The sequence below is a fragment of the Panulirus ornatus genome, chromosome 61 (assembly GCF_036320965.1).
Source record: "Panulirus ornatus isolate Po-2019 chromosome 61, ASM3632096v1, whole genome shotgun sequence".
Classification (NCBI taxonomy): domain Eukaryota; kingdom Metazoa; phylum Arthropoda; class Malacostraca; order Decapoda; family Palinuridae; genus Panulirus; species Panulirus ornatus.
In genome coordinates, this window is record NC_092284.1 from 3,207,890 (window position 1) to 3,235,389 (window position 27,500).

Below are 27,500 nucleotides of genomic sequence, written 5' to 3' on the forward strand. Positions count from 1 at the left end.
TAGTGACGGTGGCGGGGATGGTGTCGAACTGCGACCTAGGGGACGAGGGATCTCTGGTGGCGTGGATAGTGATGGTGGCGGGGCTGGTGTCGAACTGTGACCCAGGGGACAGGGTCACAGGGTCATATGTATATATATATATATATATATATATATATATATATATATATATATATATATATATATATACTCAGGGTCGTGTACCGTCGTGTTCAAGGGTCGTAACAACGTGTTTAATGTAATAATACAATGTCTGGATATTGTTTTTAAAAGTTAGTTACATTTTACGGAATATTTTACGGAAATATTTGATATATTCATCAGATTTTTCGAATAATATATCGACTGTTCCAATACTGTATGGCAACGCATTCATAAAATCAAAAAACGCGCGTTCTTTTAATTTATAATTTCTCTATTAATTATCTGTCTGCTGGAGAACTATAATATATATATATATTTAAGAATATGTATTAAATCATTAATATTACCACTATACACCAGTGTAATATTCTATATATTTATTACAGCAAAAGTGACATATAAATATACAGACGAACTAATGCTAAAAGAACGTCATGTGTCATGGCGGTCTGTGTTTGAATTTATATTTCATCGTCGTGTTTTTCCTCCAGGAATATAAAAACAAGGGCGCCCATACGCGTAAAACCAGCGGCACCATTTACAATATATATATATATATATATATATATATATATATATATATATATATATATATATATATATATATATATATATATACGTAGCGGCAAAACAGTTGGAAAAATAGAGTCGGCTTGAAATACTTCAGTGGGAGTTTATTTAAAAAGAAAAAAGAAAATAATAAAGGTATTTAAAGTTTGGTATTTAAAGGTATTTAAGTTTGGGCTACAGACAGACAGACAGACAGACGTCTACATCCCGGGACAATATGGCGTCGTCCGCGTTGCCCATTCTACCCGTCCTTCGCTTGTGAATAACCCAGCCTGACGGGTTGTATTTGCCGCCGGGTTATAGATGAATGTAGTTATGCATAACAACAACCAGCTGGGAGGGGAGTGATGTAGGTGGGGTGGGTTATTTTGGACGGGAATTCATGAACAAATGAAGATCAACACAGAGTCTGAATGATAAAATAGACGCTCGCTTGTTTTTTGTTTTTATTGTAAAATCTATAATAATAATGATAATAATAATAATAATAGTGATAATAATAATTATGATAATGATAATAATAATAATAATAATAATAATAATGATGATAATAATAATGATAATAATAGTAATAATAATAATAATAATAATAGTAATAGTAATAATAATAATAATAATAATATAATAATAATTATGATAATAATAATAATGATAATGATAATAATAATAATAAATGATTTTATTATGCCCATATATATATATATATATATTTTTTTTTTTTTTTTTTTTTTTTTTTTTTTTATACTTTGTCGCTGTCTCCCGCGTTTGCGAGGTAGCGGAAGGAAACAGACGAAAGAAATGGCCCAACCCACCCCATACACATTGTACATACACACGTCCACACACACAAATATACATACCTACACAGCTTTCCATGGTTTACCCCGGACGCTTCACATGCCTTAATTCAATTCTCTGACAGCACGTCAACCCCTGTATACCACATCGCTCCAATTCACTCTATTCCTTGCCCTCCTTTCACCCTCCTGCATGTTCAGGCCCCGATCACACAAAATCTTTTTCACTCCATCTTTCCACCTCCAATTTGGTCTCCCTCTTCTCCTCGTTCCCTCCACCTCCGACACATATATCCTCTTGGTCAATCTTTCCTCACTCATTCTCTCCATGTGCCCAAACCATTTCAAAACACCCTCTTCTGCTCTCTCAACCACGCTCTTTTTATTTCCACACATCTCTCTTACCCTTACGTTACTTACTCGATCAAACCACCTCACACCACACATTGTCCTCAAACATCTCATTTCCAGCACATCCATCCTCCTGCGCACAACTCTATCCATAGCCCACGCCTCGCAACCATACAACATTGTTGGAACTACTATTCCTTCAAACATACCCATTTTTGCTTTCCGAGATAATGTTCTCGACTTCCACACATTTTTCAAGGCTCCAAAAATTTTCGCCCCCTCCCCCACCCTATGATCCACTTCCGCTTCCATGGTTCCATCCGCTGACAGATCCACTCCCAGATATCTAAAACACTTCACTTCCTCCAGTTTTTCACCATTCAATATATATATATATATATATATATATATATATATATATATATATATATATATATATATATATATAGTTGCCAAGTGCACTTTCGTGCAATGATCACATCATCATCAGGGGAGATACAAGAACGAGATAAAAGACATACAACAGTTAGTTATAATATACCAGGAAGAGATGTATAGTGAAGACGCCTCTTGTTATGTGGTTCTGCAGCGCCCGGGAAGCTAACCACGTCCGCTAAGACTAGTTCTCCTCTCCTGTATTAGAACAGACTGGTGTGTTGTTGATTGTATGGACTGCCAATCTTACCCCATCTTTTTATTTCCTCATTTCAGGTGTGATGTAGAAGTGTGATCTCCCATCGCTAAGGTAAGAATATTCTGAAGTTTATATTGTCATTATGATGTATATATATTGCCATATTTAATATAGAATATGTAAGTAAATGTCTATTTTTAAACGCTGAGATATTGCCTTAATGGTTTAAATTGGTGGTGGTTAGGGAATGGCCAAATCACAGGCCTCCGTTGACGTAACGAACGAATGTAGTTTGGTGGTAGGCAATTAAGGAGTAGCCAATTACGAGGCCAAAAAAGGTGTGGTACTTTGAGAAATTATTGCGAGGCTATGTAAACATGGACGAAGGAGACGATGCCACCGGCAGGTAGAAAGTGTCGTACGCAGGTCTTGCATGCTGTATTTTGTATTTAGAATGTAATAATTACTTTGATATTACATTACGCCTATATTTGTACCACAGAACACTAATAGATCATTACAGTGATACTTTAATAAGTACATATAGTGGATGAATAAGAAATTTTTTACGTCTGCCAACGAGGAAGCTTACTGCCCGCTCCTTCTGGAGAGATGTCGTATTGTATTATTTGCATACATTAGAATATGTATGTAATATATTATGATTTCTTTAGTGTTATATTATACCTATCCTTGTAGCACATTGCCGCAATACCTAGTCATAGTGACGTTTTCAAAGATGGCTCGTACGTCCGCCAACGATGAAGTCAGCAATGGCGAGCTGCAAAATATCGTACATTATAACACACTTTTCTGTGTCATTTTTAAGATTAACTATAATTCTATCTCAAGATTTATACAGTAATTAACCATTTAGCACAGCACACAACTACATAATTGCCTTGTCCCCTCGTTAATCGCGGTTGTTAGCGTTTATCCATTGTCTTCGAAAGGGTACAACACTAAGTGATTGCAAGTATTGTATAAACTTCATTTTTCCAATTTTAAATCTAAAATGCTGAGCGAGATGACTCATTAGGTCGTTAATTGAACAAATATTTATTATTCTTATTGATAAATTACAAGGTTGAAGGTCATTTGAAGTGTCTTAGGTAAATATTGACCCGTTTATGTTGATTATATAGTTAGAATAATTACCCGTTTATATAGATTATATATCTATAATGTTTCCCGTTATATGGATCATATAAGACTCGTATATACGTTTTTCCAAGATTTGGACGTTCTTTTAGCTTATCGTCCTGTGTCCCTTCGTTCCTTTAGGGTCATTTAAGTGTACGAATTGGTCCCGACGCGCCATTCTCTCTCTCTCTCTCTCTCTCTCTCTCTCTCTCTCTATATATATATATATATATATATATATATATATATATCACACGCGTCTCGTTTTCTCTCTCGAGAATTGGCTCCCATACCGCGAGATACTGAACAAGTTATCCCTGGAAAATATTACGTTTTCTCTAAACACCACAACCTGCCCGTTTTTTATGATGGTCACGAGAGCCAAGATGGCCGCCGGTGTTTTACAAAGTTAGAAAAATACTATAATTAGATCACGGGAGGAAAGTGTCCCGTTCTCTGGGTAATACGATTGACGGCCGTCGTTTTCTGTTTGTTCGAGTTAAGTGCCACTTAGGGAAGAAAACGGGGTGTTAGTTAGGAGGGCACTGGCAAATATATAGAACAGAGAGAGAGGTTTTTACACTGGTGTTATACAGATCTTGTATATATATATATATATATATATATATATATATATATATATATATATATATATATATATATATATATATGTGTGTGTGTGTGTGTGTGTGTGTGTATAACAAGTACAGAACGTGTTTAATTGGTCATTAGGTCAGCGGTTGTTATCTTCATGTACAATGTTCTGGTGAATTTCTTCTGATCTTTATATTATTATTATCTTGTGGCCAGAGCTTGACCCACCACCAACCTACCACGGTACACTTACACCACGGTACACTTACACCACGGTACACTTACACCACGGTACACTTACATGACGGTACACTTACACCACGGTACACTTACACCACGGTACACTTACACCACGGTACACTTACATGACGGTACACTTACACCACGGTACACTTACATGACGGTACACTTACACCACGGTACACTTACACCACGGTACACTTACACCACGGTACACTTACACCACGGTACACTTACACCACGGTACACTTACACCACGGTACACCTACACCACGGTACACTTACACCACGGTACACTTACACCACGGTACACTTACACCACGGTACACTTACACCACGGTACACCTACACCATGGTACACTTACACCACGGTACACTTACACCACGGTACACTGACACCACGGTACACTTACACCATGGTACACTTACACCATGGTACACTTACATGACGGTACACTTACACCACGGTACACTTACACCACGGTACACTTACACCATGGTACACTTACACCACGGTACACTTACACCACGGTACACTTACACCATGGTACACTTACACCACGGTACACTTACATGACGGTACACTGACACCACGGTACACTTACACCACGGTACACTTACACCATGGTACACTTACACCACGGTACACTTACACCACGGTACACTTACACCACGGTACACTTACATGACAGTACACTGACACCACGGTACACTTACACCACGGTACACCTACACCACAGTACACTTACATGACGGTACACTTACACCACGGTACACTTACACCACGGTACACTTACATGACGGTACACTCACACCACGGTACACTTACACCACAGTACACTTACACCACGGTACACTTACACCACGGTACACTTACACCACGGTACACTACATACGTACACTCCACCACGGTACACTACACCACAGTACACTTACACCACGGTACACTTACACGACGGTACACTTACACCACGGTACACTTACATGACGGTACACTGACACCACGGTACGCTTACACCACAGTACACTTACACCACGGTACACTTACACCACGGTACACTTACACCACGGTACACTTACACCACGGTACACTTACACCACGGTACACTTACATGACGGTACACTTACACCACGGTACACTTACACCACGGTACACTTACACCACGGTACACAGATAACGAGGCCATTTTATTAATTGTCACAATTATTGAACTATTTTTAGTTTGATATTTTTTTCTGTTATTTATTTAATTCCTTTATATTTATTGTTTATAATTAATATTTGTTCCAATGGCGGACATATTAATTTGACAATGGCGTTTTTGCAGTGAAAACATTCTTTTAATAATACTACGTGGTCTATAATTAAAATAATATATATATATATATATATATATATATATATATATATATATATATATATATATATATATATATATATATATAGTCTCTCTCTTTTCCGTTTTCTGTTGGCTGTACCATTTTCTCAATCGTCTGGATTTCATGGGGAACTACGGAGAAGAGGTTGCCTGGCGGGTGTCCACACAATGTATATATAATATTTAATAATACTTTTCATGACCGTATTTTCCTCAGTTTAAATTATTTACTAAACTGGTTTGTTTGGTTTTCTTAGACGATTGGTTATTTAAAAATAGATATTAAGTGTTTCTGGTATTACAGACGATAGACGAACACCTATGCCATCTATCGACCACTTTGGGTACTACATGTTTCTGGTATTACAGACGATAGACGAACACCTATGCCATCTATCGACCACTTTGGGTACTACATGTTTCTGGTATTACAGACGATAGACGAACACCTATGCCATCTATCGGCCACTTTGGGTACTACATGTTTCTGGTATTACAGACGATTGACGAACACCTATGCCATCTATCGGCCACTTTGGGTACTACATGTTTCTGGTATTACAGACGATTGACGAACACCTATGCCATCTATCGGCCACTTTGGGTACTACGTGTTTCTGGTATAACAGACGACTGACGAACGCCTATGCCATCTATCGGCCACTTTGGGTACTACATGTTTCTGGTATTACAGACGACTGACGAACGCCTATGCCATCTATCGGCCACTTTGGGTACTACGTGTTTCTGGTATAACAGACGACTGACGAACGCCTATGCCATCTATCGGCCACTTTGGGTACTACGTGTTTCTGGTATAACAGACGACTGACGAACGCCTATGCCATCTATCGGCCACTTTGGGTACTACGTGTTTCTGGTATAACAGACGACTGACGAACGCCTATGCCATCTATCGGCCACTTTGGGTACTACGTGTTTCTGGTATAACAGACGACTGACGAACGCCTATGCCATCTATCGGCCACTTTGGGTACTACATGTTTCTGGTATAACAGACGACTGACGAACGCCTATGCCATCTATCGGCCACTTTAGGTACTACGTGTTTCTGGTATAACAGACGACTGACGAACGCCTATGCCATCTATCGGCCACTTTGAGTACTACGTGTTTCTGGTATAACAGACGACTGACGAACGCCTATGCCATCTATCGGCCACTTTGGGTACTACATGTTTCTGGTATAACAGACGACTGACGAACGCCTATGCCATCTATCGGCCACTTTGGGTACTACGTGTTTCTGGTATAACAGACGACTGACGAACGCCTATGCCATCTATCGGCCACTTTGGGTACTACATGTTTCTGGTATAACAGACGACTGACGAACGCCTATGCCATCTATCGGCCACTTTGGGTACTACGTGTTTCTGGTATAACAGACGACTGACGAACGCCTATGCCATCTATCGGCCACTTCGGGTACTACGTAATGTAAACGTAGATTAGAATGACTTATATTTTGAAAGGGAATTTTCTTTCTCAGTACATATATAGAGACAGTCTCTCTCTCTCTCTCTCTCTCTCTCTCTCTCTCTCTCTCTCTCTCTCTATATATATATATATATATATATATATATATATATATATATATATAGAGCATAGTCGCCGTCTCCCTCGTTAGCAAGGTAGCGCAATGAAATAGCTTTTGGCTTGTGTGTGGCTTATCTGTTTCTCTTATCTAAACGCTCGGCTTTTTCTCGTAATTTTATCTCCCCTTCCCACTCTCCCCAAAAAGGGAAGGAAAGGGGAGACTAGACGCGCGTGCCTGGGGAGAAATGGGCGTGCGGGTAGAGCGATCACCTGGGCGAACACGACCATTACATGGTGAGGGAAGGCCAGAAGGCTCCTCCATCCCCTCACCCATCACTATAGATGGAGACAGGACAGTACAGCAGAAGGCTCCTCCCTCCCCTCACCCACCACTATAGATGGAGACAGTACAGTACAGCAGAAGGCTCCTCCCTCACCCACCCATCACTATAGATGGAGACAGTACAGTACAGCAGAAGGCTCCTCCCTCACCCACCCATCACTATAGATGGAGACAGTACAGTACAGCAGAAGGCTCCTCCCTCCCCTCACCCATCACTATAGATGGAGACAGTACAGTACAGCAGAAGGCTCCTCCCTCACCCACCCATCACTATAGATGGAGACAGTACAGTACAGCAGAAGGCTCCTCCCTCACCCACCCATCACTATAGATGGAGACAGTACAGTACAGCAGAAGGCTCCTCCCTCCCCTCACCCATCACTATAGATGGAGACAGTACAGTACAGCAGAAGGCTCCTCCCTCACCCACCCATCACTATAGATGGAGACAGTACAGTACAGCAGAAGGCTCCTCCCTCACCCACCCATCACTATAGATGGAGACAGTACAGCAGAAGGCTCCTCCCTCACCCACCCATCACTATAGATGGAGACAGTACAGTACAGCAGAAGGCTCCTCCCTCACCCACCCATCACTATAGATGGAGACAGTACAGTACAGCAGAAGGCTCCTCCTCACCCACCCATCACTATAGATGGAGACAGGACAGTACAGCAGAAGGCTCCTCCCTCACCCACCCATCACTATAGATGGAGACAGTACAGTACAGCAGAAGGCTCCTCCCTCACCCACCCATCACTATAGATGGAGACAGTACAGTACAGCAGAAGGCTCCTCCCTCACCCACCCATCACTATAGATGGAGACAGTACAGTACAGCAGAAGGCTCCTCCCTCACCCACCCATCACTATAGATGGAGACAGTACAGTACAGCAGAAGGCTCCTCCCTCACCCACCCATCACTATAGATGGAGACAGTACAGTACAGCAGAAGGCTCCTCCCTCACCCACCCATCACTATAGATGGAGACAGTACAGTACAGCAGAAGGCTCCTCCCTCACCCACCCATCACTATAGATGGAGACAGTACAGTACAGCAGAAGGCTCCTCCCTCACCCACCCATCACTATAGATGGAGACAGTACAGTACAGCAGAAGGCTCCTCCCTCACCCACCCATCACTATAGATGGAGACAGTACAGTACAGCAGAAGGCTCCTCCCTCACCCACCCATCACTATAGATGGAGACAGTACAGTACAGCAGAAGGCTCCTCCCTCACCCACCCATCACTATAGATGGAGACAGTACAGTACAGCAGAAGGCTCCTCCCTCACCCACCCATCACTATAGATGGAGACAGTACAGTACAGCAGAAGGCTCCTCCCTCACCCACCCATCACTATAGATGGAGACAGTACAGTACAGCAGAAGGCTCCTCCCTCACCCACCCATCACTATAGATGGAGACAGTACAGTACAGCAGAAGGCTCCTCCCTCACCCACCCATCACTATAGATGGAGACAGTACAGTACAGCAGAAGGCTCCTCCCTCACCCACCCATCACTATAGATGGAGACAGTACAGTACAGCAGAAGGCTCCTCCCTCCCCTCACCCATCACTATAGATGGAGACAGTACAGTACAGCAGAAGGCTCCTCCCTCACCCACCCATCACTATAGATGGAGACAGTACAGTACAGCAGAAGGCTCCTCCCTCACCCACCCATCACTATAGATGGAGACAGTACAGTACAGCAGAAGGCTCCTCCCTCCCCTCACCCATCACTATAGATGGAGACAGTACAGTACAGCAGAAGGCTCCTCCCTCCCCTCACCCATCACTATAGATGGAGACAGGACAGTACAGCAGAAGGCTCCTCCCTCACCCACCCATCACTATAGATGGAGACAGTACAGTACAGCAGAAGGCTCCTCCCTCCCCTCACCCATCACTATAGATGGAGACAGTACAGTACAGCAGAAGGCTCCTCCCTCACCCACCCATCACTATAGATGGAGACAGTACAGTACAGCAGAAGGCTCCTCCCTCACCTCACCCATCACTATAGATGGAGACAGTACAGTACAGCAGAAGGCTCCTCCCTCCCCTCACCCATCACTATAGATGGAGACAGGACAGTACAGCAGAAGGCTCCTCCCTCCCCTCACCCATCACTATAGATGGAGACAGTACAGTACAGCAGAAGGCTCCTCCCTCACCTCACCCATCACTATAGATGGAGACAGTACAGTACAGCAGAAGGCTCCTCCCTCACCCACCCATCACTATAGATGGAGACAGTACAGTACAGCAGAAGGCTCCTCCCTCACCTCACCCATCACTATAGATGGAGACAGTACAGTACAGCAGAAGGCTCCTCCCTCCCCTCACCCATCACTATAGATGGAGACAGGACAGTACAGCAGAAGGCTCCTCCCTCACCCACCCATCACTATAGATGGAGACAGTACAGTACAGCAGAAGGCTCCTCCCTCACCCACCCATCACTATAGATGGAGACAGTACAGTACAGCAGAAGGCTCCTCCCTCACCCACCCACCACTATAGATGGAGACAGGACAGTACAGCAGAAGGCTCCTCCCTCACCCACCCATCACTATAGATGGAGACAGTACAGTACAGCAGAAGGCTCCTCCCTCACCCACCCATCACTATAGATGGAGACAGGACAGTACAGCAGAAGGCTCCTCCCTCACCCACCCATCACTATAGATGGAGACAGTACAGTACAGCAGAAGGCTCCTCCCTCACCCACCCATCACTATAGATGGAGACAGTACAGTACAGCAGAAGGCTCCTCCCTCACCCACCCATCACTATAGATGGAGACAGTACAGTACAGCAGAAGGCTCCTCCCTCACCCACCCATCACTATAGATGGAGACAGGACAGTACAGCAGAAGGCTCCTCCCTCACCCACCCATCACTATAGATGGAGACAGTACAGTACAGCAGAAGGCTCCTCCCTCACCCACCCATCACTATAGATGGAGACAGTACAGTACAGCAGAAGGCTCCTCCCTCACCCACCCATCACTATAGATGGAGACAGTGCAGTACAGCAGAAGGCTCCTCCCTCACCCACCCATCACTATAGATGGAGACAGGACAGTACAGCAGAAGGCTCCTCCCTCACCTCACCCATCACTATAGATGGAGACAGGACAGTACAGCAGAAGGCTCCTCCCTCACCCACCCATCACTATAGATGGAGACAGGACAGTACAGCAGAAGGCTCCTCCCTCACCCACCCATCACTATAGATGGAGACAGTACAGTACAGCAGAAGGCTCCTCCCTCACCTCACCCATCACTATAGATGGAGACAGTACAGTACAGCAGAAGGCTCCTCCCTCACCCACCCATCACTATAGATGGAGACAGTACAGTACAGCAGAAGGCTCCTCCCTCCCCTCACCCATCACTATAGATGGAGACAGTACAGTACAGCAGAAGGCTCCTCCCTCACCCACCCATCACTATAGATGGAGACAGGACAGTACAGCAGAAGGCTCCTCCCTCACCCACCCATCACTATAGATGGAGACAGGACAGTACAGCAGAAGGCTACTCCCTCACCCACCCACCACTATAGATGGAGACAGGACAGTACAGCAGAAGGCTCCTCCCTCACCCACCCATCACTATAGATGGAGACAGGACAGTACAGCAGAAGGCTCCTCCCTCACCCACCCATCACTATAGATGGAGACAGTACAGTACAGCAGAAGGCTCCTCCCTCACCCACCCATCACTATAGATGGAGACAGTACAGTACAGCAGAAGGCTCCTCCCTCACCCACCCACCACTATAGATGGAGACAGGACAGTACAGCAGAAGGCTCCTCCCTCCCCCACCCACCACTATAGATGGAGACAGTACAGTACAGCAGAAGGCTCCTCCCTCACCCACCCACCACTATAGATGGAGACAGTACAGTACAGCAGAAGGCTCCTCCCTCACCCACCCACCACTATAGATGGAGACAGGACAGTACAGCAGAAGGCTCCTCCCTCCCCTCACCCATCACTATAGATGGAGACAGGACAGTACAGCAGAAGGCTCCTCCCTCACCCACCCATCACTATAGATGGAGACAGTACAGTACAGCAGAAGGCTCCTCCCTCACCCACCCATCACTATAGATGGAGACAGTACAGTACAGCAGAAGGCTCCTCCCTCACCCACCCATCACTATAGATGGAGACAGTACAGTACAGCAGAAGGCTACTCCCTCACCCACCCACCACTATAGATGGAGACAGGACAGTACAGCAGAAGGCTCCTCCCTCACCCACCCACCACTATAGATGGAGACAGTACAGTACAGCAGAAGGCTCCTCCCTACCCTCACCCATCACTATAGATGGAGACAGTACAGTACAGCAGAAGAGAGAGAGAGAGAGAGAGAGAGAGAGAGAGAGAGAGAAGGGAGCGTGTGTGTGTGTGTGTGTGTGTGTGTGTGTGTGTGTGTGTGAGGGGTGGGGTGATTTAGCGAGCGAGCGAGCGAGAGCGAGCGAGAGAGAGAGAGAGAGAGAGAGAGAGAGAGAGAGAGAGAGAGAGAGAGAGAGAGGCGGGCGGGTGCCAGTATGACTGTGCCAGCCGGGCTGGGTGGCTGGTTGGGTGGCTCTGTGTCCGTGGCCGGGATCCTTGTGTCTGGCCACACACACACACACACACACACTGCTCTCCGTGAAGCAGCAGGGCAGACGTGTTGACGTACGTGTGTGTATATATCAGTGATCTAGTGAGAGAGAGAGAGAGAGAGAAGAGGTGGTGAATGAAGAAGGGAAATGATACGTGAAGGAAGTGATACACGAAAGAAAGAAGTATATATATATATATATATATATATATATATATATATATATATATATATATATATGAATGAAGATATTGAAAGAAAACAAGATGATGGTGATGATGTAAAGACACAGTGCATTGTGAAAGAAGTGAAGGAAGAGGATCTTGGTCATAATGAAGGAAATGTGGCTCAGTGAAAGCAGTCAATATATTCACAAGTGCATCTTATTGATGATGATGAAATGACAACTTGTTATAGAAAATGGCAGTGTGGATATATATATATATATATATATATATATATATATATATATATATATATATATATATATATATATATATATATCTGAACCTTGAATGGTATTTTGTCAATATCTTTTACAGTAAATAATGTAGATATTTGCCTCATTTTTACGTGTAAATTGGAAAGTCTCACGTTGGAATGTATACGATTTTGTACATACTATATACATCCCGATGTGTATATGTTAGTTTAGTTGATAATTGTTAGTGTATATGAGAGAGAGAGAGAGAGAGAGAGAGAGAGAGAGAGAGAGAGAGAGAGAGAGAGAGAGAGAGAGAGCCCAGTTATGTGGCAAGACCAAAATGATAGAATGAGATAATAGATTTGATAGATGTTATAATATAAAAAAAGATTGACCCCTTCCCATAACCCCTCACCCACCCCCCATTCCCCTCACACATACCTATGTCCCCTTAACTGTTGACCCCCCACCCGTTGGGGGAAGTGGGGGGGGGGTTTAGTTAAGTACACCCTATCAAAACAAGACATCTCTCTCTCTCTCTCTCTCTCTCTCTCTCTCTCTCTCTCTCTCTCTCTATCTCTATCTATCTATGTATCTATCTATCTATCTATCTCTATCTATCTATCTATCTATCTATCTCGTCGAGGAGAGAGAGAGAGAGAGAGGGAGAGAGAGAGAGAGACTATTGTGTGGTGTCAGGTTCGATTCTTATGTCATAAGGGCATAAGTCACTCTGCTGACATGGTCGTTTTTCGTATCTCTTATCATGGGACTTCCTATGATTGTCTAATTTACTTACAATTTAAGTATAAATCAGCCAAGATATATAATGACTTATGGCAAAACTTATACTTTACGAGGTAAAAGTATGAATGAACTTGCTTGTCAAAGATGGGTTTTTTTTGCGAGAGAAAACGGGAAATATCATAGAAACTGAGATCCACAATGAAAGAAAATGGGATCCAGGATTGATGCAGTCGTTTCCTTCCCTACTTAACACCACACTTATAAAACGACCGATCAATACTTGGAGTTAAGTAGGAGAGAAGGAAATGTTTGACGTCATCGCCATCCCCAGGTCTTCAAAGTTTAGCTTCGTCAGCATAAAGGAAAAAAAATGTATATATATTCAGCTTGACCGAAATTGAAAGATGTGTTGAGTGTTTGGCTTAATTACCATCAATGTTAAGATGTTAATATGTCATCTGGGGTGACCTAGTGGACTTTATCTATCTATCTATCTATCTATCTATCTATCTATCTATCTATCTATCTATCTATATATATATATATATATATATATATATATATATATATATATATATATATATATATATATAATTATTTTTATAAGGGGATTTACCTTATAAATCTATTAATAAAACGTAAAGTTACCTTAGAAAACAAAGAATTTAAAATGGCTTTACTGTAAATAAATAGATAGATATATATACGTTGAATTTAGTGTCTCGTGGCCTCTGGCAACCCTACCGTTCAATGTCGGGTTCGCGGGGTTCGAATCTTTCTCTCTTCCCGTTTCACTTGGTGCTTCATTCGACTCTCGTCTGTGGTGAATTTCCACACGGTCGTGAAATCCCGGTTCGAAACCGGTTCGTTTTTAACTCAATTGTGTAATTATTTAAGTGTGACTTCTCGTATCTATGTAAGGTTAAGTTTGAGTTGGGTTCGAACCCGCCATTACATAAGGTTGAACGCGACCCAGGTTTGAAGTTTTGAACACACGAAGTTATCATCTCAAGTCTCGAACTTAAATCGTCGCCTGAGCCATATATACTCTCTCTCTCTCTCTCTCTCTCTCTCTCTCTCTCTCTCTCTCTCTCTCTCTCTCTCTCTCTCTCTCAGCGGCTCGTGGGGGGGGGGGGGGGTGAGTGGGGTCTGGGAAGGTTGCCAAATACCTCCCGTGATTTCACCAGAAGCGTCACATTGCCTTGTACTTCATTCCATTCTTTCTATACACATTTTAATCACTTGATTAGATAAATGCCAGGTATTTAATTATCCATACTTCATTCCATTCTTTCTATATACATTTTTGATGACTTGAGTAAATAAATGCCAAGTATTTGATTTTTATATCCATATTTTTAGGTTAATACTCACTTTATATTTATACTTAACATGTTGATTAATATACGAATAGTGGAAGAAGTTTAATGTATATATTAATAATGAATATTTATTGTTTTATATAAGAGATTTTAAGTTAAAAACATTTTTTTTATGTCTTACGTAAGGAAGTTTCGCGCGTTTTTTTTGTGTAAGTTAAACGTCTGCTGGGCGAGACATATTTCGCGGGTTTTTATGACTTAAATGCCTTAACTGAGCGATATATTCTGAGTCTAATATTACGATCTGGCAACGTGTAATGTTTACATTTGTTTGATCGTGCGAATGGATGGTTCCTTTTTGGAAATAGAAAACAATATACATTTTCCTTGAAAAGGGGAACGCAAATAGACTATCACATTTCTTTATATATAAACGTATATATATAAATTGAAATTATCATTTATATTAAGATTTTATAAGATGGGATTTGTCTCGTCTAAATATAGGATTAGAAATATGGCGGCACGTAGCTCTTGGTCACGCCCGTTTTCTATTCACCTTCGTCATTGGACCCAATAGGCATTTGTGTGGCTGACCAGGATCTCTGGGTTAAACCTCCCAAATTGTCGTCTTGGCTTCGAAACCCGCTTGCCCCACGTGCTGCTGGTTAGGTAATTCCCCCTCGCGATTCTCTTTTGTCCAGCTTTAAACAAGTGTGGATTCTAAGCTTGGTAAGATCCGAAGAAACCATTACATATAAGCTGTTTCTTTAAGGATGATGAATATAAAATTAACAAATAATTTATATGGTTTGATAATGAACTTTTATTGACCTTTTTTTGTCTTTTGTGAGGGTGAAATATTAAATAATCACTCATCTTTGAACTATAGGATCCCAGTTTGCCTCATATAGTTATAGATGGCGTTGTTCTCTGGGGTTAATGAGGGAGCCTGAATGTAAGAATAAATAATTTCATATATTAAATATCTTAAATATGTGCTTGTGACTCTTACCGAACGATAAACAATTTATTTTACGATTAACTAACCAATCCAGAGGTTAATGGATGTAAGAAATTAAGAATTAACCGTATAATTGTATTTGATTTTTACTGTAAGAAGAAAGCAATGGAGGCTACATTGTTGACATAGCTCCATGTTCAAGATTATGTATGGTGTTATTTCTATTGAGACGCAACTATGTCGTTTTTATAAACACGCCTCTGTCGTTTTTTATAGATACAGCTTTGTCGTTTTCTTTTTTGTAGGTACGACTTTGTTGTTTAAGATAAATGCGATGTGTGTGTGTGTGTGTGTGTGTGTGTGTGTGTGTGTGTGTGTGTGTGTGTGTGTCCCACTCCCTGTGTTGTGGATTGCTAGCGCCACCCCACTTCCTGTGCAGGGTATTGGCAGTTCCTTGAGCACGACAACACACGACCTTTGTACGACCCTTAGATAAGATGGTATGACCCTGTGGCACGATTGTACGACCCTTGATCACTACGGTACGACACTATGGGAACAGAGGTCGTTGCCGAGGTGGTTGCCACGTCGTCCGGCAGCAGGGACAAGTTAGGAAAGATAAAACTAGTTATTTTTTTCTCTCTCTTTAAGCCCCATTGTATTTATAGCCTCGCCAAGTTTTATATATTTGGCTATAGAAGGTTTAGCCTAGTGGTGATGTTAGGGTGTCTTCAAATACCTATTTAAAAAAAAAAAAACGAATTCTAACTTAGCCTAACTTGTCCTGACCTATCCTAACTTGAACTAACTAAACCTAGCTTAATCTATCCTAACCTAACTTAACCTAGCGTGTCCCAATTTAACCTAGTTTAGCATAACCAAATTTATATGAACCTAACTTCTTTCTAATCTAACCTAACTTAACATAGCCACACCTATCTTAGATTAGCTTACGACTAACCTAACCTAACCTAACGTAATTTTATAGTTAACCTAATCAATGGTAACTTAGTCATCATTAATTCACCTAAGCTAAATTAACTTACCTCAACCTTACCTACCTTAACCCATGATATAAGTCAGAGGTTAATAGATTAGTGTTATCAGCGTACGATGTCTAGTCTCTCGTTCCTGTTGCCAATGTACGATGTTTCCTCATTGCGGAACGGGAATTGTTGACGAATTATATAACGGGCATCATATTAGAACATTAGTAAACCATTAGGATCAAAATGGTGTATATATATATATATATAGCGAATTGCAACGCTAGAGGAGCGTAAACTCATATTATGTGAGTTAATGTCTACCCAGCGTACGATAATTTCTCTTAACATACGGTTTCTCACATTACTTCATACATCTATTGAACACTTGCCTCTTTTATTTAATATATATATATATATATATATATATATATATATATATATATATATATATATATATATATATATATATATTTCATTTATCTATTTATTATGCTTTGTCGCTGTCTCCCGCGTTAGCGAGGTAGCGCAAGGAAACAGACGAAAGAATGGTCCAACCCGCCCCCATACACATGTGTATACATACACGTCCATACACGCATATATACATACATATACATCTCAACGTATACATATCCAGATATATATATATATATATATATTTGTATGTATGGATTTGTATGTAGCATTTATGGATCTGGAGAAGGCATATGATAGAGTTGATAGAGATGCTCTGTGGAAGGTATTAAGAATATATGGTGTGGGAGGCAAGTTGTTAGAAGCAGTGAAAAGTTTTTATCGAGGATGTAAGGCATGTGTACGTGTAGGAAGAGAGGAAAGTGATTGGTTCTCAGTGAATGTAGGTTTGCGGCAGGGGTGTGTGATGTCTCCATGGTTGTTTAATTTGTTTATGGATGGGGTTGTTAGGGAGGTAAATGCAAGAGTTTTGGAAAGAGGGGCAAGTATGAAGTCTGTTGGGGATGAGAGAGCTTGGGAAGTGAGTCAGTTGTTGTTCGCTGATGATACAGCGCTGGTGGCTGATTCATGTGAGAAACTGCAGAAGCTGGTGACTGAGTTTGGTAAAGTGTGTGGAAGAAGAAAGTTAAGAGTAAATGTGAATAAGAGCAAGGTTATTAGGTACAGTAGGGTTGAGGGTCAAGTCAATTGGGAGGTGAGTTTGAATGGAGAAAAACTGGAGGAAGTGAAGTGTTTTAGATATATATATATATATATATATATATATATATATATATATATATATATATATATATATATATATATATATATATATATCCTCCCCTCCCCTCCCCCACACCCCCCCCCACGTTAATTACCATCATCAAAGGTGATTAAGAATAACTCATGGGCATCACCAGCTAATTAACGAGGAAGGTAATTAGTGCCATCTCCCCTCCCCCCCTCTCTCTCTACCCCCCCCCACTACCCCCCCTTCTCCTCTCACCCGGGTTGAGTGGGGGGGGGAGGGGAGGAGGGGGGGTGTACCAGCGACCGGGCGTAGACCTGGATAAGTCTATTGGATAGAAGCGAGAGTCTATCGGCAGGCGGGTATGAAGTCGTGATGGTGTGTATGAGTGCATTGCAATATTTGGGGAGGTGAGGCAGTCGTTGAATATATAAAGAGGGAAATAGAAAACGAGGTAGGGGTACAAGGGAAAACCTTGAGGAACACCGTGGTGGATGGAAAGAAAATGGGAGATGGGAGTGTGATCCATCATCCCCCACGGAGAATGATCGGCCAGAAAGGAAAGTAGATAGGATGGAGGAAAATGGGGGAAGGGGAGCTTACAGGTGCCCCCCCTTCCCCTGCTCATAATATGACGGCTATATAGCCGGGATTACTCGTGGTGTGACGGCTATATTGCCGTCAGCACCTTCGAGTTACAAGTAAGGAAATATGATGATATGTTTGTATTGATTGTCTCTGTTAATAATGTCTATATCAATTCTCTTGTGTATTAACTAGGTTTTGATAATATATATAGAGACCTGCCTAGTACAAGTGGCAGCCAGGTATATATATATATATATGTGTGTATATATATACATATATATATGTGGGTCTTGTGTCTTGGGAGAAATTGATAATATGATGACACAAGATGGATGAGTGAAATATCAACACTTGGAAGAGACGAGAAGGATCCAATTTGCCTACACTTGGCGAGAGATTGGAGTGAGGGCAGGAGGAGGTGGTGTTGCCAACACCTGGGTAGAGGCTGGAAGGCTGTGAGGGCAGGAGGTGGTCGTGCCAACACCTGGGTAGAAGGTGGAAGGCTGTCAGGGCAGGAGGTGGTCGTGCCAACACCTGGGTAGAAGGTGGAAGGTTGTCAGGGCGTGGGGAAAACGTGTTATTGTTGCCAACATGTTTTCCAAAGTCTTCAAAGTAGAAAAGAAGAACCGGGAGCTGGGGGGGTCATCATCAGGCCCCCCACCTCCACTGCCACAGAGACCCGCCTCCACAAACGACCAGAGACCACCATACTACCCCTTGCTGGCCTCTTCCCTCCCGGACCATCGGAGGCGCGTGACCATACACCACCACGCCCAAGACGACGCGCTGGAACATGACCTGGATCTGCTGGAACTGGTCTGTCGCAGTGACAGCTTGCATCGACGACTGGACGAGCTGCAGGCCAAGTACGAGAGGATGGACGACGGCATGGCCTCCCTGACGAAGGAGGCCAAGGGCCTCAGGGCCACCAAGGGCGCCGCCCCTGGGATCTTCCCTTCCATGAGGACTTCCAAGTCCTTTGAGGAACCCGAGGCCAAGAAACCCTCCTTCTTCCAGAGGTTGTTCGGGAACCGGTTGTCCAAGAGCGAAGACGACCTCCTGGAGAAGTCGTCGCCCACGCCCTTGGACGACGGCCCGGACGACGAGGCGCCGGCCACGCCGCCGGCCAGGGAACGTCGCTCGGCCAGCGAGGACTTCCTCTCGGCCAAGCCGCTCCTGCGGCCGAGGGAGAAACGACAGAGTTGGTGCGCTGAGACCTGGGAGGATGAGTCTCATCTCATGCCACCTCCACCTCCTCCTCCTCCTCCTCCGCCGCCGCCGCCTGCGGCCCTGGACGCCGCAGGCCACAAGTGCGGCCTCAAGAGGAAGCGGGTCATCAGGGTGTACAACCTGGACCCGCTGGAACGCAGGGAGTCGAACCTGGGTGGCTCGACAGAGTCCTGCAGTGACTCGACGGACTCCGAGAAGGAGTTCAAGTGTCGACAGGTCCCTCCCCTGCGACCTCCAGCCAAGCTGACAGTCCTCCAAGCTCCTGACGGAGAGGACACGAGGCCCGAGGATCGAACCCCGGCCCACCTGGACATCATCACCGGCTGCAAAGTGGAGGGCAACGCCACCCACAGATACCCTGAGCTCCTGCGCCACACTGGAGCTATCCCAGTCAGGGACGTGTGGAGATGTCCTACGGGTCGTATGAACCCCAGGTCTTGCCCTTCCTCCTCCAGTGGAGGGCGGGAGGTGAGCGCGGAGGGCAGCGCCGTCAAGAGACGCGTGGACAACACCGCCGAACTCGGGATCAAGAGACAAGGTCGAGTGGACATGGAGGAAGTGGAAGTCCCGGACACGCGAAGCGAGTCTCGTCTGTCCAGGGGCACGACGGACGACAGCGACACCCCTCAGAGCCTGCCCTGCGTCGGGAGCAAGGCCCTACCTTCCCCCAGGGGCGAGACTAGGATCAGACCCATCCTGAAGAACCCGGCGAAGAGCTTCGACAGCTACGAGGTGAGCGAGAGGCCCAAGACGACAACCTCCACCTCCCTCACCAAGTCCCCGAGTTCGAAGGAGGACACACCCACTCGAACCTCTCACACTTCGTCCCCTCCGCCTCCAACGCCTCCACCAAGGGCCCCGCCCTCCAGGGACGCCTCGCCTTGCAAGGCCTCGCTGGACCTGCCCCTCAGCAAGGCCACAAGCTGCCAGGAGCTCTCGCTCTCAAGGGCGTGTGGCGGACAAGAGCTGTCCATCTACAAGGCCCCCAGCACCCAGGACCTCCCAGCTCGACTCCCCACCACAGCCTCCATACAGGAACTCGACCACTTCCTCTCAGCCATCATTAGGAACCTCGAGTCCCAGCTCCAGTCTGGCGGCAACCTCGCCCTCAAGCCTCGAGGAGCAGGGACGCTGGAAGGAACCAAGAGAAAGAGGAAGAAGAGGAAAGAAGAAGAAGAGGAGCAGCAGAAGGAGGAACAGAAGAAGGTGGATGGCGTGGCACATGTCTTACACAGGACGACTGACATTCCCAGACGATATATAAGGTAAGTTATATACGACGGTACACCACGGTACACCACGGTACACCACGGTACACGACGGTACACGACGGTACACCACGGTACATGACGGTACACGACCTTGAACACGACGGTATACGATCCTTGAACACGACGGTACACGACCCTTGAACACGACGGTACACGACCCTTGAACACGACGGTACACGACCCTTGAACACGACGGTACACGACCCTTGAACACGACGGTACACGACCCTTGAACACGACGGTACACGGCCCTTGAACACGACGGTGTACGATCCTTGAACACGACGGTACACGACCCTTGAACACGACGGTACACGACCCTTGAACACGACGGTACACGATCCTTGAACACGACGGTACACGACCCTTGAACACGACGGTGTACGATCCTTGAACACGACGGTACACGACCCTTGAACACGACGGTACACGACCCTTGAACACGACGGTACACGATCCTTGAACACGACGGTACACGACCCTTGAACACGACGGTACACGACCCTTGAACACGACGGTACACGATCCTTGACCACGACGGTACACGACCCTTGAACACGACGGTGTACGATCCTTGAACACGACGGTACACGACCCTTGAACACGACGGTACACGACCCTTGAACACGACGGTACACGACCCTTGACCACGACGGTACACGACCCTTGAACACGACGGTACACGACCCTTGAACACGACGGTGTACGATCCTTGAACACGACGGTACACGACCCTTGAACACGACGGTACACGACCCTTGAACACGACGGTACACGACCCTTGAACACGACGGTACACGGCCCTTAAACACGACGGTTATAAAAATCTAGTCAAAAATCAGAAATGTCACATTCATAAGTAGATGTATAGTGAACATAAAAATATTTGAGAACCATATTTTCGTAGAATTCATCAAAACAACCCGTTTTCTTTCCGTAGCTCGTCCGACATCCCATGTTCTTTAGTCGTCAACTTGTACACTACATCATTGTGTCTTGTGATTTGAGTTAACTTGTTTCCCTGACCTGATGTTGTCTTTACAACTGTTTATGTATAATACAAGTCTGATTTATAGTGTTAATTGGCCCCAAAGCCAGTAGTTAGCTGTGTGTACAGTGGTTGTTTTAAACAGCTGGTGATGATGCTATTGCTACTGCTGGTAGCCCACTTCTCCTCCTACATAATCAAGTGGACTGCTGGGGGCACATAGCCAAGGGTTTAAGGCGGCGCCATGGTAAATTTACCCTTGGGCTCTGTACGATAACCTCTGGCTAATTGTACGACACCCAGCTGGAGGTATCTGACAACTAAGTACCACACCCATGGTATCAGAGGCCCTTCTTCCTCTCAGGACCTAAGCTTCGGATATGTGGTATTGTAGAGTAAACAAACGGTGTTTGATCTCGCTCTGACCGACTGCTCAACCGGAGTGGTTCAAGGAATTTTCGTTCATAGACATTCATAAATGAGTAATTGGAGTTGAAGGCAACTGTGCTCGAGCATGTCAACAAACATCAGCTGATTAGCTGAATGGGGGGGGAATAGGGGGGGGTACGAGGAGGGGGAGTTCTTGAGGCATGTTGGGGGGGGGGAGGTGGGTTGTATATTTTCTTTATTATCTTTAGTGTCTAATCTAGCCTAGCCTTAACCTTGTATACCGTGATATAACATAGCTTAGCTTAGCTCTTTCCCCTCCATTTCGCCTCCCTAACACCCCCCTCCCCCCCTACCCCAACATAGCTTCATGTCCATTTAGACCCCCCTGAACACCCCCCTCCCTCCCCCCCCAAATCCGGGCCATCCTCCCCCCCACTTCACCAACCTCCTATACCCCCACATCAGCCCCCCACCCACCAACACCCCCCCTTTTCTACCTTCTTAAAATGAAGATAATGAATTATATGGCAACATCCCAGAGGGAAAACATATTTTCATCCTGTATTTCAGTAGATTTATGTAACTCTACGATGCTCCATCACTTCAGTTCCCTTGGTTCGATTCCCCTTACGTATTTTGTTCCCGTGTGCTGCCCTCACAATGTCCCCAACTTGCGAAATTTACGGGATTTTTTTTTTTGTGGTTATTTTCATCGTTGGCAACTGTCCCGTACGTCATGCGTGGGGGGGGGGGATCCGGAAGCTTAGGGTAATCCAGGTTAAAGAAAACGTGATTAAAATTTTGAGCGCCAATTTTAAAAATGGGTTTGTGTCACTAATAAGGTTTTTGACTTTTAACTTTCCTATTTCTTTGTTGTTATTTGATTGTATCATTTCTGTTTTGACCGTTTTTTTATATTTTCAGTTTTTTTAATTGCCTTCAGATTTTACCTTTCCAGGTTTGTTTATTTACGTTTTGATTCAGTACATATAAAATTCACCTGCTTCGGGGAAACTTTCTATATTTTTCTCATTTCACGTAAAAGTGAGGCATTTAATAACGATATTTGAGATTTTTTTTATCTTTGATGAACGTTAGCAATTGTAAAGTTAGCATATTTTCAGGTAATTACTCATATTACCTTTTTGTAAAACATTAACTCGAAGCATTAAAAGGGTTATCATCAACACACTAAGATAATTAGCCCTTATTCTAAGGCTTGTGTCAATATTCATCGCCATTTGAATGTAAGTTGATATATTTTGATGTGGGATATGGTTGGTCGTACGCCCGCCAGCGGGGTCACGGGCTACGACTTTCACATCGCTGCCAGGCGAGCAGGACGTCATACGATGGAATCGGCCATTGATAAAAATTAATCATGTAATACATCAGATGTTGTTGTGGAGAGGAATTGGTGTATTTTGTAGACTATATGTGCATAGAGACACCGATTTAGTCCTGCTGTTTCATCGTAAAATATTATAACGAACCCGCCATTGTTTTACCATCTAAATATGTGACTAAATTATCCACGATTCATATTTCTAAATGTGCAAATGGACAGCTTTATTATAAGCCTCTTCATATATACCTTCCACATATATTCATCACACCTTGAAATGAGATACAGAAACATAATATCATTTATTTTTAATTATAACTGCCATTTGGGGGCGCGTTCTGCCTCCGAGATTGAATTCGGACTTATTTTGTCTTCATATTTCCCAAATGCTCAATATTACGTTTTCTTATGTGACCCAGACACATCATCGCATTTCGCAAGACCTTTACCATTAATATATATCTCCCGTCTGATGCGGCCTACTCACAGAAAGGTAATATTTCTCACTAAATTAACATTCAGTCAGATCTCTCGAGGTGAACGCACCCCATCCACCCCTTCCCTCCTCCCTCATAATGGCGGACGGCAGCGTCGTCTTCACGGCCCACAGACGGACAGACACACTCGCCAATATCGCGCCACAATCGTTCCGGGAATGGGAACTTCGCGTCTGACGCCGCCCCATGAAAGAGTCGCTTAATATCACATTTCCCTCCGCCTGTCCTCCGTCCCTCCCTCCCTCCCTGTGTTGTTGTGTTTACACCCACACAGGGGTAGGGAGGCCCCCCCCCCCTTACCTGTCCCTCCAGGAGGTCGGGGGGGGGGGGGGGGGACACACCCGCCATCTTGTAAATAAAAAGGCTGGCCATTTTTTTTTTTAAGGCTTGGAAATTAAAAAGGTTGGCCATTATGAAGGATTTTGAATAAAAAGGTCCATCTTTAAGTCTTATAAATAAAAAGGCTGGCCATTTTTGAGGCTTGTAAGTTAAAAGGCTGGCCATTTATTAAGGCTTGTACATAAAAAGGCTGGCCATTTTTCAAGGCTTTTAAATAAAAAGGCTGGCCATATTATAAAGCGTGTAAATAAAAAGGCCGGCCATTATTAAGGCTTGTAAATAAAAAAGCTGACCATTATTTAAGGCTTGTAAATAAAAAGGCTATCCAGTATATAAGGCATGTAAATAAAAAGGCTGACCATTACTTAAGTCTTGTAAATAAAAAGGCTGTCCATTTTTAAGGCTTGTAGATTTTCCCACCCTTTCATGACGCCCTCTGGATGGGAATTGATGTCGAATAGAAAACGGGATGAGGGAAGGTAGCAGTAGTATTTCACAAGATATTTTATGATTATATATATATATATATCAATATTGTGATGGACACGGCGTTAAAGACTCATTATTATTTAATTAAATGACTGGGAGCTTCCTTTCTGATAGGAATTAGTTTCGTAAATGCAGAGAAGAATAAAAATTCGCCATTTATATTCTCATTTTCTTCTTCTTGTGTGTGTGTGAATCACCATGTCAGTGTAAACCATTCTGTAAATATACTTCACGGATGTAAACCATACACATTTACATATTTCTTTCGATATACGTAGCTATACAAAGCTGTGATAAATGATAAATTTGTTACCTCAGAATTTTTGATATATTAAGAGACTTAATTATACGTAGTTATTTAATGAACCAGAAATACACATTGTGGTTTACATTGGTACACTGTAAATACCAGAAATACACATTGTGGTTTACATTGGTACATTGTAAATACCAGAAATACACATTGTGGTTTACACTGGTACATTGTAAATACCAGAAATACACATTGTGGTTTACATTGGTACATTGTAAATACCAGAAATACACATTGTGGTTTACATTGGTACATTGTAAATACCAGAAATACACATTGTGGTTTACACTGGTACATTGTAAATACCAGAAATACACATTGTGGTTTACAATGATACATTGTAATACTAGAAATACACATTGTGGTTTACATTGGTACAGCGCCAACCCGTTACCATTTCCGTTTTCCCCCGTTAACGGAAGTCTGAGCATCAGGCGCCAACATCTCTGTTCATTTTGGATCGAGTTAGAAGATAAACACATCCTAGTGTTGTTCATTTTGCTGTTCATCAGACGGAAGGGAACAGATGTGTTCATTACATCGGGGCCAATGGGAAATGGACTTGTTTACTGTATACACTGGGTTGTTTACATGTTTACTATTCTTAGGTTGTGTTTATTTCAGTGATTAAGACTTCACGAGAGTCGAAATGTAAGTGTTAGAATATTCTAACTTAATCGTATGACTTTATCTTTTAGCCTAACCTAACTTAACTTATCTAGTAAAGATATCTAGAGAATGTAGAATCTAGAGCAGGAAGGTACGAATCTAGAGCACGAAGGTACGAATCTAAAGCACGAAGGTACGAATCTAGAGCACGAAGGTACGAATCTAGAGCAGGAAAGTACGAATCTAGAGCACGAAGGTACGAATCTAGAGCACGAAGGTACGAATCTAGAGCACGAAGGTACGAATCTAGAGCACGAAGGTACGAATCTGGAGCAGGAAAGTACGAATCTAGAGCACGAAGGTACGAATCTAGAGCACAAAGGTACGAATCTAGAGCACGAATGTACGAATCTAGAGCACGAAGGTACGAATCTAGAGCACGAATGTACGAATCTAGAGCAGGAAGGTACGAATCTAGAGCAGGAAGGTACGAATCTAGAGCACGAAGGTACGAATCTAGAGCACGAAGGTACGAATCTAGAGCAGGAAAGTACGAATCTAGAGCACGAAGGTACGAATCTAGAGCACGAAGGTACGAATCTAGAGCACGAAGGTACGAATCTAGAGCACGAATGTACGAATCTAGAGCACGAAGGTACGAATCTAGAGCACGAAGGTACGAATCTAGAGCACGAAGGTACGAATCTAGAGCACGAATATACGAATCTAGAGCACGAAGGTACGAATCTAGAGCACGAAGGTACGAATCTAGAGCACGAAGGTACGAATCTAGAGCAGGAAGGTACGAATCTAGAACACGAAGGTACGAATCTAGAGCACGAAGGTACGAATCTAGAGCAGGAAGGTACGAATCTAGAGCAGGAAGGTACGAATCTAGAGCAGGAAGGTACGAATCTAGAGCACGAATGTGCGAATCTAGAGCACGAATGTACGAATCTAGAGCACGAAGGTACGAATCTAGAGCACGAATGTACGAATCTAGAGCAGGAAGGTACGAATCTAGAGCAGGAAGGTACGAACCTAGAGCAGGAAGGTACGAATCTAGAGCAGGAAGGTACGAATCTAGAGCAGGAAGGTACGAACCTAGAGCAGGAAGGTACGAATCTAGAGCAGGAAGGTACGAATCTAGAGCAGGAAGGTACGAATCTAGAGCACGAATGTGCGAATCTAGAGCACGAATGTACGAATCTAGAGCACAAAGGTACGAATCTAGAGCACGAATGTACGAATCTAGAGCAGGAAGGTACGAACCTAGAGCAGGAAGGTACGAATCTAGAGCAGGAAGGTACGAATCTAGAGCACGAAGGTACGAAACACATCTTCGCTTCCTTCCACTTCCCTCCCCTAACTCAAACCCCATTTTCTACCCGTGTAAACACGTTT

At 43.8% G+C, this 27,500-nt stretch overlaps 1 protein-coding gene across 1 annotated transcript in view; it reads left to right on the forward strand.

Moving 5' to 3' along the window:
* The first annotated feature begins 12,325 nt into the window (after positions 1-12,325).
* The window catches only part of LOC139767427 (uncharacterized), a 53,799-nt gene continuing 38,624 nt past the window's right edge, over positions 12,326-27,500 (forward strand). Inside the window, exons 1-2 of the mRNA XM_071696802.1 lie at positions 12,326-12,464; positions 18,818-21,120. Of these exons, the coding sequence (XP_071552903.1) occupies positions 19,217-21,120 (1,904 nt within the window). The 5' untranslated portion in view covers positions 12,326-12,464; positions 18,818-19,216. The remainder of the gene's footprint in view (positions 12,465-18,817; positions 21,121-27,500) is intronic.